This window comes from Anoplophora glabripennis, unplaced genomic scaffold, assembly GCF_000390285.2.
Source record: "Anoplophora glabripennis isolate ALB-LARVAE unplaced genomic scaffold, Agla_2.0 scaffold44, whole genome shotgun sequence".
NCBI lineage: Eukaryota > Metazoa > Arthropoda > Insecta > Coleoptera > Cerambycidae > Anoplophora > Anoplophora glabripennis.
The window spans coordinates 1019424-1036667 of NW_019416229.1; the positions used below are offsets into that span (position 1 = coordinate 1019424).

The 17244-nt window shown below is 31.5% G+C and overlaps 1 protein-coding gene across 1 annotated transcript in view; it reads right to left on the minus strand.

The window, feature by feature from the left end:
• Positions 1-16435, minus strand: part of LOC108917679 (5-hydroxytryptamine receptor-like) — a 303827-nt gene extending 287392 nt beyond the window's left edge. The window contains exon 1 of the mRNA XM_018724408.1: positions 15954-16435. Within this exon, the coding sequence (XP_018579924.1) occupies positions 15954-16314 (361 nt within the window). The 5' untranslated portion in view covers positions 16315-16435. The remainder of the gene's footprint in view (positions 1-15953) is intronic.
• Between the last annotated feature and the right edge of the window lie 809 nt (positions 16436-17244).

Here is a 17244-nt window from a genome sequence, read left to right on the forward strand (position 1 = left end):
ATTCTTGCAATATGATCACAAAATCAGCAAAATTTATATACAGGATGTCCCGGTACTTGATACAAAAAAGACGTCGAGAACAGACAGATGAGGTCAAAATAATATCAGTTCCTCATATAATATTTTTTCATGCGGGCCTTCGTTAACAAGTTACGGGCCCTCAAAGGTAAAAATTAAAAAGTTAATATAATTTTATTTACAGTCTCTAAACCACTAACTTCAGCATGCTACAAATTTAGTGATCGATAACACATGCGTACAACTTGTTTTTGATGTTGTAAGTGAAACTTCATTATGCCCAGAACGCCAGGAACGGACTATGCCCAATGGTTAACAACCCAGAATTTTTGCATAGAAGACGATCGCAATCTGCCTGTATCAAAAATAAGTTCCCTTAAGAATTTGCCAACGAAAATATCCTCTTGGTTCAACTCGGTAAAATTCTCAGCCACATCAAGCGGCGCATCCACCATTTTTTTTTAATTTTTAATTGGAGATAATTACTATGTTAGAACCGTACATATTTTTAAAATAAGAGCCTAGAAATTTTACCGTCTGCTAATGTAATTTTCACCAACAAAATTTGCTCAACACACTTTAGACATAACACAAAATAGAAAAACAAAACAAAAATAAGTTAAAGTTAAAAAATTAATTTAAGAGAAAGAAAACTATCAAAATATATTTTCAATATGGGCACCTTCCACCTCCACACACTTCCTGAGACTATGGATGTTATTTGTTTGTACACGAAAAAGCATTTCTGGAGCAAAAATTTAATAGGTCCATATATTTTTGAGGAACGTCTGAATGGACATCGATATTTGGAATTTTTGCAAAATAATTTGCAGTCACTTTTAGACGATGTTCCATTAGACACCCGAAGAAACGTTTGGTTCATGCACGAAATTGTTTATCCATTGTATTTAATAATAAATGGATTGGGAGAGGAGGCCCTATTTCATGGCCACCACGTTCTCCAGACTTTAACCCGGTGGACTTCTTCCGTCGGGATATTTGAAAAGTTTATGTACACAACCCCAGAACAGACAAGGGATTCCATTGTGATAATATTAGACATACCCTAGAAATGCTTTTTCGTGCAGAAACAAATAACATTCGTATACTTAGGAAGTGTGTGAAGGTAGAAAGTGCCCATATTGAAAATGTATTTTTATAGTTTGCTTTCTTCTAAATTATCTTTTTAAGTTACTTTAATTTATTATTGTTTTGTTTATTTATTGTGTGTTATGTGTAAAGTGTATTTGTCAAATTTTGTTAGTGAAAATTACATTGGCAGACAGTAAGATTTTCTAGGCTCTTATTTTTAAATATGTACGGTTCTAACATAGTAATTATATCAAACTAAAAATAAAAAAAATGGTGGAGGCGCCGCTCGATGTGCACTGTGACATAAAATCTCAAATATTTCCTAAACCGTTAATTTTACGGAGTTGAACCAAGAGGGTAATATCGTTGGCTTCAGGGAACTTATTTTTGATGCAGGCAGATTGTGATCGTCATCTATGTAAAAATTCTGGATAATTAACCATTGGGCATAGTCCGTCCCTGGCGTTCTGGGCATAATGAAGTTTCACTTACAACATCAAAAACAAGCTGTACGCAGGTGTTATCGATCACCAAATTTAAAGAATGCTGGAGTTAATAGTTTAGAGACTGTAAATAAAAATAACTTTTTAATTTTCACCTTTGAGGGCCCGTAACTTGTTCACGAAGGCCCGTAAGAAAGAAAAATATATGAAGAATTGATATTATTTTGACCTCATCTACTTTTTTGTATCAAGTACCGGGACACCCTGTATATTAGGTGATTTACTCGGAAATAGTAAAAGTAAGTACGAAGTTAGTTTTCGTCTAACATTTCTAGGTTACTTGAAAAAAGGGATTTTATGAAAATTCGTTTTTATTAATGTCTGTAATTATAAATATTACAAGGTTCAAAATTTTCAGTATTCCATAGTCCTATTAGAATTTTTCTAAACTTTCTCGATTTTCAGTTTTTATATTTTCGGAGAGTTCATTTTTATATAAAAAATTTCTGTTACATTTCCACAAAAACATAACATATGCACATGCAGTTAATTTTTGCAAGAAAGTTAAACAATGAACGTACATAGACCTACCGACAGGACAGATATAACTCATTTCAGTACTTTGAATGTAATGTTTTAGTATTTTGTGGACTTCAAGTAGACAAATTTTACCATAGGATTAATCTAAAGATTATGAGCTTGAAGCATACTTTTCTACAGTGGTTTTTCCTCTATTCGTTTAGTTACAATTTGTTAGATGTAGGTAAAACAAAATAATTTACGTGCAATTTCTCTACAGGAAGAATATGTGAGTACTTTTAGCAGGCTTATTTTATGGACGGACTCACGTCCTTTTAACAGGAATTACTACTAAGTACTCCGCTCCCAAAACTACAACGCCCTGTAAGTTCTGTTCTATTAAAATTCGTAATATGTATAGTTCCGAAGTTATAAAAATAGGAGTCTGGTGATTTATGATGGTTATAAGAAAACTACGGTACCCATTTTGTGTAATTTAGTTTATTAAATTTAACTTTGTATCCCTTACCATTTCGGGCATTTCCGTGGTGATAGTTCTTAAGTAAGTTACCCTGTATATACTGTTTTAAAATCGTAAGCGAAATATATGTCAGACGTATTAAAATTTTTAATTAATCATTAATTATTTAATTACTAGGTCACTCCCTTGAAGAAAAGAAGAGAAATTCAAATTAATTGCCATTTTATTATAAGCAAATATTAATTTTTAATGGGTTTATATAAAGTATCATCCGATGAGTTTATGATTAACAATGTGTCTTTATAACAAAGGCAATAGGAATTAAAAACATTATTAAACGTGCACAGGGCGTTGAAAATAAGATGACAAATTATATAGGGTGAAATTTTAAGTGTGTGTAAATTTTTTTAGTGTTCCATATTTTTTAATGTTCCCTATTTTTTTAAATTTAATAAATAGACTATAATTCGTTTTCAAAACCGCATATAATTCTGTCTATTATGCAATTGGGCAGCATCCGGAAGCAGTTGTATCAGCGGCCTTGTCGGTGTTGCATTTCTTATCGTTTTAAATGAAATGAATGAAATGATGTAGCAGAAAGAGAAACTGTAATGGAAAATATATTTTTTTTAAAACATTAGTTTTGTATATTTTTGAGATATATTATTTTAAAGTTATGATATTTTTCGATGTCAATGACGGCACCAAGTGCCGAACAACAAAAACGTGTTTTTAAAAAATTTTAAGTAAAACTAATTTATGTTTAAAAATATTATATTGGCTGTTTTATAAAATATATAAAAATAAAAAAAAAATAAAAATACTAATGTGATAGGTTTTATCTTTTCAATTCTTAATTTTTACTAAGATGGACTTTTTATTATTTTATTTTTTATTTTTTTGTTTGTGAATCACCGCTAACATTGACTTAGTTTAGGTGAACTACGGTTACTATATTCCAACGGAGTAAACAATTGCATCACGCAGTGATTATGAAAATAGGCAACGATGCTTTTAATACAGTTAAAACGGGTATTGTTATACAGGGTGTTTGTAAAAAGTCCAAAATATTTTTAGTTTTAAAGATATTGACGCGAAATTTTAAAAACGTTTTGAAGGGATAAATGTGAATTTTTTGGGGTGAACCGAATATTTCTACTTGTGCCAGTGGCGTTCCTGCGAGAATTCCACAAACTTTTTTAATACAAAAAATGGTACGCCACTGACTTTTTCCAGTTTTGATATTTTTGTAGAAATCTGCCATCAATTCTAAATGAAATTGGCCACTTCAATTTTTTTCATAGAATACAGCGTTTTTGAGGAAAAAATAAAACATATTTTATTGTAGGTTTTGTTAATCTTTTATTATAGGTATCTTTTATTATGATCAAAGAAAAATGCAATTCAACATTGATAATAAAAAGTTGATATGAATGTAGGTAAAAATTTCTTCAATTTCGAGATACAGGATGTTCAAAACTCTGAAATAATTAATTAAAATAAATAAAAAATTAAAATTTAAATACTCTGTATCTCGGAAACGAAGCATATTTCGACCTATGTTTATATGAACTTTTTTTCAGAAAATAACTTTGGCAACCACTACCTAAAATATTTCGCACTTATTTACAAACACCCTGTATAATTCTAAACAAAATTCCTTATTTTTTCACTCTTCTTTCTTATACATCCTCTTTATTAACTGAATCAGCGCTAGATCTCTTAAATTAATCCAAAATAACAATATAATTAAACCGCAAATGATACGCACGAAATAAAAACTATTATATGCTGTAAATTCCGGTTTTGCTTGAAGTCACGACTTCGGCGAGGAATGCCTGTAATGATTGATACTGTTTTATAATTATTCATATTTGTCTCTAACGAACACCCACTCAATAAAAATAGCGCGCCAAAAAGTTGTACCTTACGAGTGGTGTGGAGATTTGCTTTCAAAAAAATTCCCAACGTTTCTCTTAAATTATGACAGTGCCTGCCGCAGTTGCCAAGAATTTTACGCAGCGGGGTATGAAAATTATGAAAAAAGGATTAAAAGGAAAAATCAGCTCAGATGGAATTTGACAAAACAACAAAACAATACGACATATGTTTCTAAACGTCAAAGGTAGCCTTCATATAAATATGACTTCTATTCAATAATTACATCCTGCATATACTTGACGAAATAAAAATATAATACTATATATTTGTTATTTACAAACTATGAAATACTGTATACCTACTTTCATTTTAGAAACAAAAAGGAATCCAATATTTCAAAGAGGAATTCATTTAATTATATCAAACCAAATGAGGGGGGGAAAGCATAAAAGGGTATTATTAATTTATTTAAAAAGGCAGGAGAAAACGGGAGATAAGGAAAGCAGTGGAGATTATTAAGATTTTTTTTTAAAGTAAAATGGAGTTTTTAATTAAAGGTTTTTCCAATCAACTGTAGTAAATGAGAACCCGATGTAATTAAAATTGGGTGAGTACATCTTCCTCTGGGAAAGTTGAAATATCGGGGTCCTTTAATATTAACAACTCTCCTCGCTTTAGATTCTTGCAAACTTAAAATGATACTCCTTATTTGACGCCACTTCGTCGCTTTGTCGCTAGTCTTCCGTATTTATTTTGCATAAGCGGGGAGATAATATTTACTTCATATATTTGAGTGAAAACTAGAAGAAATTTTATATTAATATTTAAATAGCAACTTACAACCACGTACAGCGTCAATCACAAAACATCCTACGTCTTTTTTGCCTGTCTATCTAGGAAAAACGGTAAAGATGCAATTTCAAAGAAATATATAAACAAGAATTTATTGAATTTGAGAATTAAACTAAACTTTTGTTTTTTTTAACTGGAAGATCATGTCTGTCCTTTTTTGGATTTTCCCCTTTTTTTCTGATTGCAGAATTGTATGTAGGTATACATGTCGTTTCATTGCGTTGATAACAGCCACACACAAAAAAATAAAGTCCAAACCCAAGAGAGCCACAAATAATTTCCGAAGGATGCGTAGAACACGACTCTGCAGTCAAAATTTATGACTTCACAACAAATTTCGGAGAAAAGTGAAATTTTTTGGTGAAACTGGTCCAAACTGATTTTTCCTTAAATTTTGTCCAAATGTATCATTTTCGTAGTATTTTGAGACACTGAATACCATGCCACTGGGAAAATTTACCCTTGACCTGGATATTACTCAGAAAATCCACCATTTGGGTGAAAACTATTCCAAATATGGGTTAAAACTGAATACGATAGTAAAATTTACATCTGACGTCGATATTTCTCATAAAATTCAAAATTAGTGCTTTTTTACATACCTGAAAATTAAAAAAGTAATACTAATTTATTAATATCATCTTTAATATGTTCATATATATCGTCAAAAAAGAAATGATGTATTAAAAATCAATGTCGGTGTACAGTAATTTTGCTTTACCATTAAATTTGTTTTTAATGTAATTGTAATAAAAATCATACACAATTGTTTTCAAAATATCTAATATACTAAATCCTACATTTATTAAATGTAATGCTTAATTGTTTCATTTCGATTATAACTATATATTTATCAACAATTGCAAAAACTGTGATTTGGCTTTAAAATAGTTTGCATCATATCTACCTGACCATCTACTGATTAACTTTACGTCTTTATGTTTTCTAACATAATCCATGGTTTCTCCAAAAACAGCATTATTCATCAATATATAAAAATGTTTGCTTAATTTTCTTCATTGTGAATTTTAGTCAATATATATTTTTAGCCTATAATATTGTTTAAATTTTAAAATTCTATGAATATTTTCAACTTTTAATATTAAGGGTGGCTTGTTTTAAACTGTGAAAATGAATAGTATATCTTTCTCTATCAGAGTGATGAATAATTTTGGAACGTTTTATTTTGATGTTTGAGGTAAAAGTGGTTGAGTCCATATGTTTGTTATGAAGTTCTTCGTAATTACTTTTTTAATTTTTAGGCACTTAAAAAAGCACTAATATTGGATTTTCTGAGAAATATAAAGATCAGAGGTAAATTTTACCATTGGTATCGTATTCAGCGCCTCAAAATACTACAACTATGATGTGTTTGGACAAAATTAAATAAAAAATCAGTTTTGACCCATATTTGGGTCAGTTTTCATCCAAATAGTGGATTTTCTGAGAAGCATCGTGATCGTGGGTAAAGTTTACTAATGACATCATGTTTAGCGCCTCAAAATACTACGAAAATGATGTATTTGGACAAAATTTAGGAACAATTTGGGTTTGACCCATATTTGGACCAGTTTCACTCAAAAACTTCACTTCGAAATTTGTCGTGGTCATGAAATTTGTCGTGGTCATGAATTTTGACTACAGGATCGAGTTTCGCACATCGAATTTCTTCGGAAATGATATGTGTCTCTCTTGGATTTTGACTTTTTTTGTGTGAGTGGCTGTGTAATTTGCACAATATTTTGGTATATTTACTTATCCTGACAAAGTCAAGATGGCCATGGAACCACTGTATGGGCATTTTTCGCTCATTTTAGTAAATGAATCTTTAAATTCTATATAAAGAAAAAAGTCTCTTATTATAAAAAATGTTTCCGGCTAATTTTTTTTGTAATGTTGATATGTATGATTGTATGATATGTCTCTCGAGACGCCAAGAAAACTAAAATGACTACGTGGCAACTGGCCCGGTAATTGTTCTACCAGTAATAACTGCCACTGTAGCTTGTAAACCAAATAAAAGTAGCTTTTCTAATTAAAAAATTAAAATTAAAATTAGAACTGGAATTAACAACAACAATGAAGCAAGTCCTATTCAACTTGTAAACCTCCAAGAAATAGGTATACATTTTATCTTTTTCTAAATTTCTTGCACACAAACGAGATCATTTTCTTCGTTTTTGGTGGCAACAGATACCTGAATTGTTTGCTTAAGTAAATCAATGTTATCGTCAAAATCGTTTGAATACACTCTTTGCTTTAGGTAGCCCTATAAGAAATAATCTAATCGGGAGAAGTCGGGTGTTCGTGCAGGCTATGGTATTGGTCCATAGCGCCCGATCCACTTGATCGGGAAGTAAACGTCAATCCAGTTTCTCACTAGAAGTGTGGAATGTGCAGGGCATCCGTTGTTGAAATATTAGTTTTCTTCTGAACTCTAAATGTTCGCTATCTAATTCTGTCAAAACAAAATTATTGAGAAATTCCAAATACGTATTTTGATTCAGATTTTCTTCCAAAAAGTAATTATCAATTATTTTATGATATTATGCCACACCAGACATTTACTATTTTAAATTTTTGACTACTCAGGCACACATTATTAATAAATATTATTTGGTGGGCAATTAATAAAAATAAATATGATGACTTTGACATTGACGAGGAAATATCCATGGTAATTATATGGTATGTAAGATAGTTAAAAATTGCGGCGTCTTTTTATTCGCAAAATGTGATTATTCTTCTTTTCTAAGTCCAGTATTTGAGCATTTCTTGAGATCTCGAACAACTTTGTTATATACAGTTTTTAAGGAAATCAAAAATTAAAGGCACTGCTTAGCAAAAATTTTACATTTTAAAATTTATTGAACGCCCTGTATGTTTTATTACGTATTTGATTACTGTCCATGGCTTCCCAAGATAAGCAAAACATTTTATCAAGAAAAACTTTTTCTCGAAAAATCAACAATAAAAAATTTTACAAGAGGGGGCACACTGTATATCCTGTCTCTGCTAAAGAAAGGTTGTTATTTTTGTTGATTCTCAAAACTTTACAAATAGGCTATTGATTATAGGATTTTAAAAGGAACTATGGCGTTCAAGATATTTTATTACATGAATTGGCAAATGGTCATTTTATATAAAAAAAAAACGCGGAGTACTACTAAACTAGAGGGTGGAAATTGGAGATAGGGATGAAAATGCACCCCTTTCAGTTTTTTAATCGTAGCTCGAAAACGAAGCAAAATTTCGCTATAGTTCAGAGGAAAAATTATTTATAGAATTGAATTTCCCATCGAAATGGTTTATTTAAAATATTTAAAAGAAAAATTTTATGCAAAAAATCGTTAATAAACAATTTGAAAAAAGAAAAAAATTCGATTTTATTTTTTTCTTACTTTTGTGCTTCTAGTTTTTTTTGAGTAAAGATAAGTATAGGCACTGCTTCATGGAAAAAAAAGTAGATCAAATTTCCTTCAAAATAAGAGGTTGTAAAGTATTATTGAATAAGAATTGCCTGATATATGGCCGCTCAGACTTGGCCAATTTTTCGATTTTCGTCGTGTTTACCCTTATACGTTCTATTTCTCATTTTTTGCATAAAGGGAAGGATTCGTTCAAGGATTTTCATCACATGACTTGTTACAAGGGTTATTAAAAATGAAAAAACGCAGGGTGCTATTAAATTAGAGGGTTGAAATTGAAGATGGGGGTGAAAATGTACTTTTTCAGTTTTTTAAATATAGCACGAAAACGAAGCAAAATTTCAGTATAGTTCATAGGAAAGACTTTGCAGAGAATTGAATTTCCCATCGAAATGACTGATTTAAAAAATTTATAAGAAACATTTTATGCAAAAAATCGTCATTAAACAATTTTAAAAAAGCAAAAAATAAGATTTTTTATTTTTTTTTTTACTTTTTTGTCTTTGAAGTTGTGAAAATCTTTATTTATTAACAAATAAAATTTTGAAATAATTTTTTATTAAGTGAAGAACCAATTTGTTGTAAAAATAATAAGAATTACAATCATTATTTTGTTAAAAACGACGAAAATCTAAAAAATATAAGTTTAACCGGTTATAACTCAGCCAATATTAGTCCACAAACTTTTGGAAACGCATCATTTTAAGGGGAATCTCATCTAGTTTTTTTTTGTATAGCAATTTTCTTTACCTACTTCTACTAAAAAAAATTAGTCAAGAAAGTAAAAAAAAACAAAAAATCTCATTTTTTGCTTTTTTTAAAATTGTTTATTAACGAATTTTTGCATAAAATTTTTCTTTTAAACTTTTAAATAAGCCATTTCGATAGGAAATTCAATTCACTAAATAACTTTTCCTATGAACTATAGCGAAATATTTTGCTTCGTTTTCGAGCTACAATTAAAAAACTGAAAGGGGTGCATTTTCACCCATATCCCCAATTTCCACCCTCTAATTTAATAGCACTCCGCGGTTTTTTCATCTAAAATGACCAATTGAACGATTCATGCAATAAAATTGCTTGAACGTCATAGTTTTAACCCTGTTTTTTTTTTATATAATCTATAGCCTAAAAACTGTCAGAGTCCAACGACTCTAGGCATAGATTTTAAAACTGTTTTCCTTGTTCCTAAATAGTCTGAAAGACTTATCCAAAACTTTATACCCATTTATCGATTTCCAGTTACAGAAATTTCATTTATAACCATTTTCCTCTGAGAAAAGAACCGGTTACAGCGATAACTTCCCAGTACCCTAGTCATTCCCAGGAGCAACACAAAATAATACCCAGCGAACTTTGCGAAGGTGGACTAATGCCATGATTTAAACTTTTATTAAGTTCTCCATAGTCCGCGTCGCATAAATATACAGTAGTAATTAATGGAGAAAACATTCGTTTACATGTTAAGTGACTTGTTAATATTATTTTAATTTATTCGTTATATCGCGGAGTCCGAGCAACCGGTTCGGTTATAACTTGGTACTAATCAGCTTTCCCAGTCATTTATTTGCTATTCTACGCCTCACTGCTGGGTCCGACGTGACCTATATATATCCCTTAAGTAGCCCTTCCGTCTCCGGGTGTAATGGCGCCTATTGATGGGCTGGATTAAGTTTCTTTTCAGGGCCAAGGGGCTTTGCAATGGATAGTGCTCGTTGCTCCCGAGAAATATGTCTGGAGAGGCGGCTTCTGTCCGGAAATATTTAATTAAAGGTGATATAAATTCGGGTCTTATTAAATTCTTTTAAAGGAATCTGCCAGAAGATAGCGTAATCGGTAACACGAGTCATTAGGGATATTTTAATATTTATTGGTGGTAAAACCTACCAGAATAAGAAATGCAAATATGAGGGCGTTCGTATTACCCCAGATTCTCATTCTATAATTTATTTTTTATAGTTACAACGATCTTTTGTGATGATTATTCTATTACCGACAGAATCAGTTATGTAAACTTCATCTTATATTGCAGCTTAATAAAATAAAAAAGATTAGAAAATTACTATTTATTGTTTAGTGCATTTAGTTAATTTTTCATTAAATAGCATTAAGTTTGCTAAAAATAACAATTTTATTGACAATCCCCTATTTAAATATTAACTGTGTCTCGGAAACCAATATTATTATTTCTCGTCATGGTTGAATATCAAACGTTTTAATAAAATATTACAGGGACATATTTGTATACCGGGTGTCCCAGAATATGTATGCAATCTCTCGAATTTATACAGGGGACGTTAAAATAACAAGAACAAGTTCCCATAATAATTTTCCCTAGAGGGCCTCCCTACGGAGATACAGACCCCTAAAGGACAACTCTGAAAATAGATTTTTTTTAATAACTTTTAAGGTACCTTGTGTAATTTAATTACACAGGCACATACAAAAAGAAAGTGTTCTGTGCTTTTCATGCGACATATGTTGTCCGAAGTATTTTCAACAAAGAATCAGGTCAAAAATAGCAAAAATTCACGAAAAAGTGCTATGAAAAATACAAAAAATTTTTTATTTCTATATTCAAATGTTCATTTATATGGTTAAGACCCCGCCGAACGTGAATCCGCGGTCAGAATTGATGGTTCTTTTTCTAACTTAAAAAAAAAACGGGTCAATAAGGTCAGACATCACGAATTTTCTGTTATTTTTTAAAAATTTGGTCAGCCATCTTGGATCCGCCATATTGCATTTTGCAAAATTGACCTTGGATCCGTGATCAGCGACCTTGAAAACACCCGTATACTAAATTTGGCGCGAATCTGTTATTTTTTGAAAATTCGTTATATTCGACTTTAATTGACTCGTTTTTTTTTTGAGGTTAGAAAAATAACCATCAATTCTGACTGCAGATTCACGTTCGACGGGGTCTTAACCATATAAATGAACATTTGAACATAGAAAAAACATTTTTTTTGTATTTTTCCTAGCACATTTTCGTGAATTTTTGCTATTTTTGACCTATTTTTTGAGGTTAGGAAATTCCTGGAATATGATAGCTCAATTCTGACACCGGATTCGTGATCAGGAGGCAAAAATACTACAGATAACATATGTTGCATGAAAAGTACATATGTACTACTTTTTTTTTGCGTGGCTGTGTTATTTTTTAATACGATGGACAACAGATAAGACTCCTTAAAAATTGTCCCCTGAAAACAATTTGGCTTATTTGGTTTACCAGGAACGGAGAGATTGTAGCACAATGTCAATTTTTTTTACATCCTTTATGATACAGACACAAAAATAATATTTTTCGATAGCTTCAGTCTTAAACTAAAACAAGCAGTCTTGGTTGATATCTATAAAAGGAACTCATTTCAAAAACTATTTTTGTTTACTTAATATGATTTTTATTACATAATTTTGTCCGTTCAGCATGAGCTCCTTCTAATGTTATGCTTTCCCTAGCTGTGTGAATTGAAGATTGTTGGATCCTTTGTTGTCCCTCGTATTAAAAAATAATTAAATTACATACTTTAAAAGTTAAAAAAAAATCGATTTTCAGGGGCCTCCTTTAGGGGCCTGTATCTCCGTAGTGGTCCCTCGAAGGAAAATTTTTATAGGAACTTGTCTTGTTATTTTAACGTGTCCTGTATAATTCCGAGAGATTGCCCTTATATTCTGGGACATCCTGTATTTTCTACTGATGATACTTGACTTATGTTTAAGATTTGGAACTTCTTCTAATTATTGTAAAACAATGATAAATCTATGCCAGATTCTAAGCGATAATGTTTATCACTTTATCTACTGTTTATCCATATTTTGTAGTCCCTCAGGGACCTAATCTCGGACTATTGCAGTTTTTACTATTTATAAATGACTTATCTTCTATATCTACACTGCTCAAAATAATTAGAGGAACACTTATTTAAATCTCAATAACTTTTTTATTTGTAATACTATATAAATCTAATAATGCATATCTTAAAGACTAACATTTTGTTCGAATAAATTTACGAAAATAAAACAAATTTACATAATCATTCTTGAGACAATAGTACCAATTCAAAAAAACTACAAGAAATAAAGTGAAACATACAATCAAAATTTCAATTTAGAAATATGCTGTGCCTTGGAATAGTAAACAATGTTGACAGTTCAGCATAAATTGTAAAAAATGAGGCATCTAAGTGAAGTTGAAGTCGTTCGTGTTGTTGCTAGTATAGAGTATGGCACCAGTATTCGACAGGTTGCAAGAGATTTTAACGTAAGCCCTTCAATCATCCATCGCGTGTGGAATCGTTACTTAGAAACCGGAGGATATAAAAGACGCATTGGACAAGGTCCTAAGAGGAAAACAAATCGAATTCAGGACAGGTTTTTAGTCCTATCCTTCTTGCGTTCTCGTACATCCACTGCAAAAGACCTTCAAAGTAGGCTCAGAACGACTCATGGGTTGGAAATTTCCGATCAGACAGTTGGGAATAGATTGAGAGAAGCAAACTTGAGATCAAGAAGACCCGTTCGAAAACCTATTTTAACTCCGTATCACATAAGGTCTCGTTCACATTTTGCACGTGAGCATGTGACATGGCAACTTCGATATTGGAGACCAGTACTCTTCACAGATGAGTCACGATTTCGTTTAAGTCGTTGTGATGGTCGAGTACGTGTATACCCACGTCCACATGAACGCCATTCTTCAGCTGCCATACAAGAAGTCGAAAGATTTGGTGGTGGGTCAGTGATGGTTTGGGGCGGAATTAGTCTTGATGAGAGAACCGATGTTGTCATAGTTCCAGGGACTCTAACCGCTGAACGGTACATTGATCTCATTCTAGAAGATCATGTTATACTAGCCGCTTATGGTATAGGTCCAAATTTTTTGTTTATGCAAGATAACGCAAGGCCACATACTGCGATTATCACCATGAACTACCTTCAACATCACGGGATTGAATCCATGGATTGGCCTCCGCTAAGTCCTGATCTAAACCCCATCGAACATCTTTGGGATTTGTTAGGTAGGCGTGTTCGGAGGCGCCCAGACCCATCTCAGACTCTCCAACAGTTAACAAATGCCCTAATCGAAGAATGGGAGAATATACCAGAAGAAGACATTCGTAGGCTCATCCGAAGCTTACCACGGAAGTGTCAAGCAGTAATTCGTGCTAATGGAAGACATACACGATATTAGTGAACCAAATCTCACCAGGACCTTTATGTTATACAGACAGGATCACAGACTCTTCACTTTATTTCTTGTAGATTTTTAATTGGCGCTGTTGTCTCAAGAATGATTATGTAAATTTGTTTTATTTTCGTAAATTTATTCGAACAAAATGTTAGTCTTTAAGATATGCATTATTAGATTTATATAGTATTACAAATAAAAAAGTTATTGAGATTTAAATAAGTGTTCTTCTAATTATTTTGAGCAGTGTATATTTTGTTGATGACCTTAAATTGTGAGAAAAATTGACTCCATCAGTGATTCTCTGGTACCTATTTGAACAATTGTTAAACAATAGAGACGTGCGTAATGTAAATAATATAAGAATGAAATTCTCTATCTACTATTGTTTTCTACTCATATACCTTCAAAATGCTTAGGATCTATCATGAGAAGTTGTTATAAAGGTTTATTAATATGCTTGCTTTTAAAACATTACATTTTACGTTCGTTTCAAAATAGCATATTACAATACCAGTGTAGAGAAAGTTCAGAATATGAAATTATTGATCACTGATATTTATTCTGCATCAATTACTACTGAATCAATTTAATACAATGTCTTCATAAATGTTTACAAGCCACGTGGCCCCCGAACTTAGGTAACCAACATTGCAAGACTGGTATTGTCAACTAAAATTCGTTTACAATGAACAATGACAAAGCGTTACGTCCAAACTCGAGATAATGCGTTCGCTGATTGGTTGAATAGATTCTAGTGAAAAATTACACCAATCACATAATGTTGTGTAATGCTGATCTTATTGTTATAATAATTTTTAATTTTACTGAAATTTGATTGCCAACCAAAGGAAATAAAATTACTGGTCCAAAAAAACTTTGTGGTTACATGACTTGTAATCATTTCTGAAGACTCTGTATCAATACGTTATAGTCGCAATAGTTACATTACCAATTTTTTTTGTATTTCTTACTAGTACGCAATTGGTTGCATGCTACTTTCAGCTATTGTGTATTATGTTCCTTAGCTTTTGTGTCGTTGTATCTAACTTTTCACCAGCATTATGTAAACTCAACAATTTTAATAAATCCTCAATCGATTGTGATATACATTCTGATGGTTTAGGTAACATCATGCATAGAGTAACTAATTTATGAAGCTAGAGAATTATTATAGTAGTTTATTGTGTCACTTACTGCACGTTTTGTTATTTCTGGATTATTTGTATAGGTATGTAATATCTTGATGCATGCGTTTTTTCAAATAAAGGAAAACAAATGCCACCAGAAAATTTTGAGACCAACATATGTCCAAGTATACCTTAATTCAAAGTTGCTTCAAATTACCTGGTATTTACATTTTTGAAAAGTAAACGGTCAATCATTCTTGTGCTCATGAGTAATATTAGACGACATAGTTACCAAAAATCCCAGAATTTGAAAATAATAGATTGTTTTTGGAATGTATTTAACTTACAAGTGCATTTCCATTTTATTCGTAAAACAAGCGATTTTTAAGTAATTATTATTAGTATAAAATAAGCTTAATACCTATATAATTTTATAAATAGAGAAAAAATTTAAAATTGTTCGTTTTACAAAAAAAAACATACATAGGAATCCTTTGTTGCAATTGAAATTTTAATTTGCAATAATAAAATATTGTACTAGAAATTTTTAATGCTTTGAGCGATTGTAAGGGGCAAATTTCTAAGCCATTGAAATTTTTGGACCTTTCATTTATTTAAAATTACATTTGCAACAAAAAAATCCCATACATCTTTTTTGTGCACAGGTCTATAGAATTATTTTTGTTTCATTTAACTCTATGCTAAATTTATTTTACGCAAAAACAAAAGCTGGAAAATTATTAATTTGTCGAATGAAATGTAGGAGGCATTTTCTCTTTAAAATGCAGTTGTCAATGGAATGAATTTGTAAATTTTATATTTTATTTACACAACACCAAATCATCAAAATTCTGAGATTTTTAGTGGTGTCTGCCAGTATTTTCCTTTAAGCTTATGAAATTAAAAGTCTCATACCTATAACTGTGGCTAATATGATGAACCCCAGCATTATGGCGGTGATGATCATGGTTATCAGCTCGGTGGTGTCCATGTCCTCCAAAGTGACATTGTTGATGCCGCTACTGTTGAAAGTGAAATTGAGACTATCCGAATTAGGAAAGAAAACGAAATTTTCTGGCTGCTCTAAGATGGAACTAGAATTATCCTGGTAATCCGGTATGCTGTTCGTTTCTTCCGTGGTACCGAGAGTGTAGAATAGCGATGTGACCGCGACGTCGATAGACCGGCTCAACGCGGTGGGAGACATCGAAGGAGGGGTCGAGGATGTGAAAGAGGAGATGGTGATGACTGAAGGAATTCGGTCTTTCAGGGACATTTTAGATTGGCGCGAATGGTTATTGTAGTCCGTTTGGTATGGGTTCGGGTGCACATCACATGGTAGTTAGTTGAGTTTGTTCCTTTCCATTTGGGATGTTAGGTGTGGTCTTCTGATTACTACATCTGGAAAAAAAAAGAAAACGTGTTCATGTTCTAACGGTTCTAATAAGAAAACATAATTGGTATCAAAAATTTTTTTCGTCTTCGTTTTTCCTAAAACGTTTTGTAAGAGCACTACGATCCTTGAAAGATTGGAACTGCAACATAGTCACAGGTCAGTGATTTAAAAATCATTAATAGTCCAACCAAATTACACTTGGAGAAAAAAAATGTATCTGGACTTTTATAAGTGGAAATGGTAAAGGGGGCTTATAATAAACCTAAAAAAAATAAATGCGTGAGCAGGGGCGACGGAGGGTTGATTTGGGGGGTTGAAAAGTTATGAAAAATTATAGCACTGGGATTTCTGGCGAAAGTTGACGTCAAAAAAGAAAGTATCCAATACAACAGTTGTAGATCATGCAAAAATCTACAACTTTTGTAGAAGTCGCTTTTTAAGACAACCTCAAAAATTCCGAGAAAAATGCGAAAAACAGTTTTTTTGATTTTTCGTTTTTTATTTCTCATTTCCGCAAAAATGGTTTAATTTTGACGAAACTAGGTGAAAGTATACCTTTCTGTGTCTTAAATAATCACAATTTTTTTTAGATAAAAAAATCAAGAAGTTTCTGAGATATTCATTTTTTCCGGTGTGAAATAATTTTTTTTTTCATTTGTTTAAATTAAAAAAAATTCAAAAACTTATTACACCATTCAATTCTACGGAAAGGAATTCAAAAAAAAACTGTGTCTGATTGTTTGACTCGAAACTTTATTTTTGTACAGTATTGCTATAAACATCTGTCGAATTACAAATGCACAAATGATA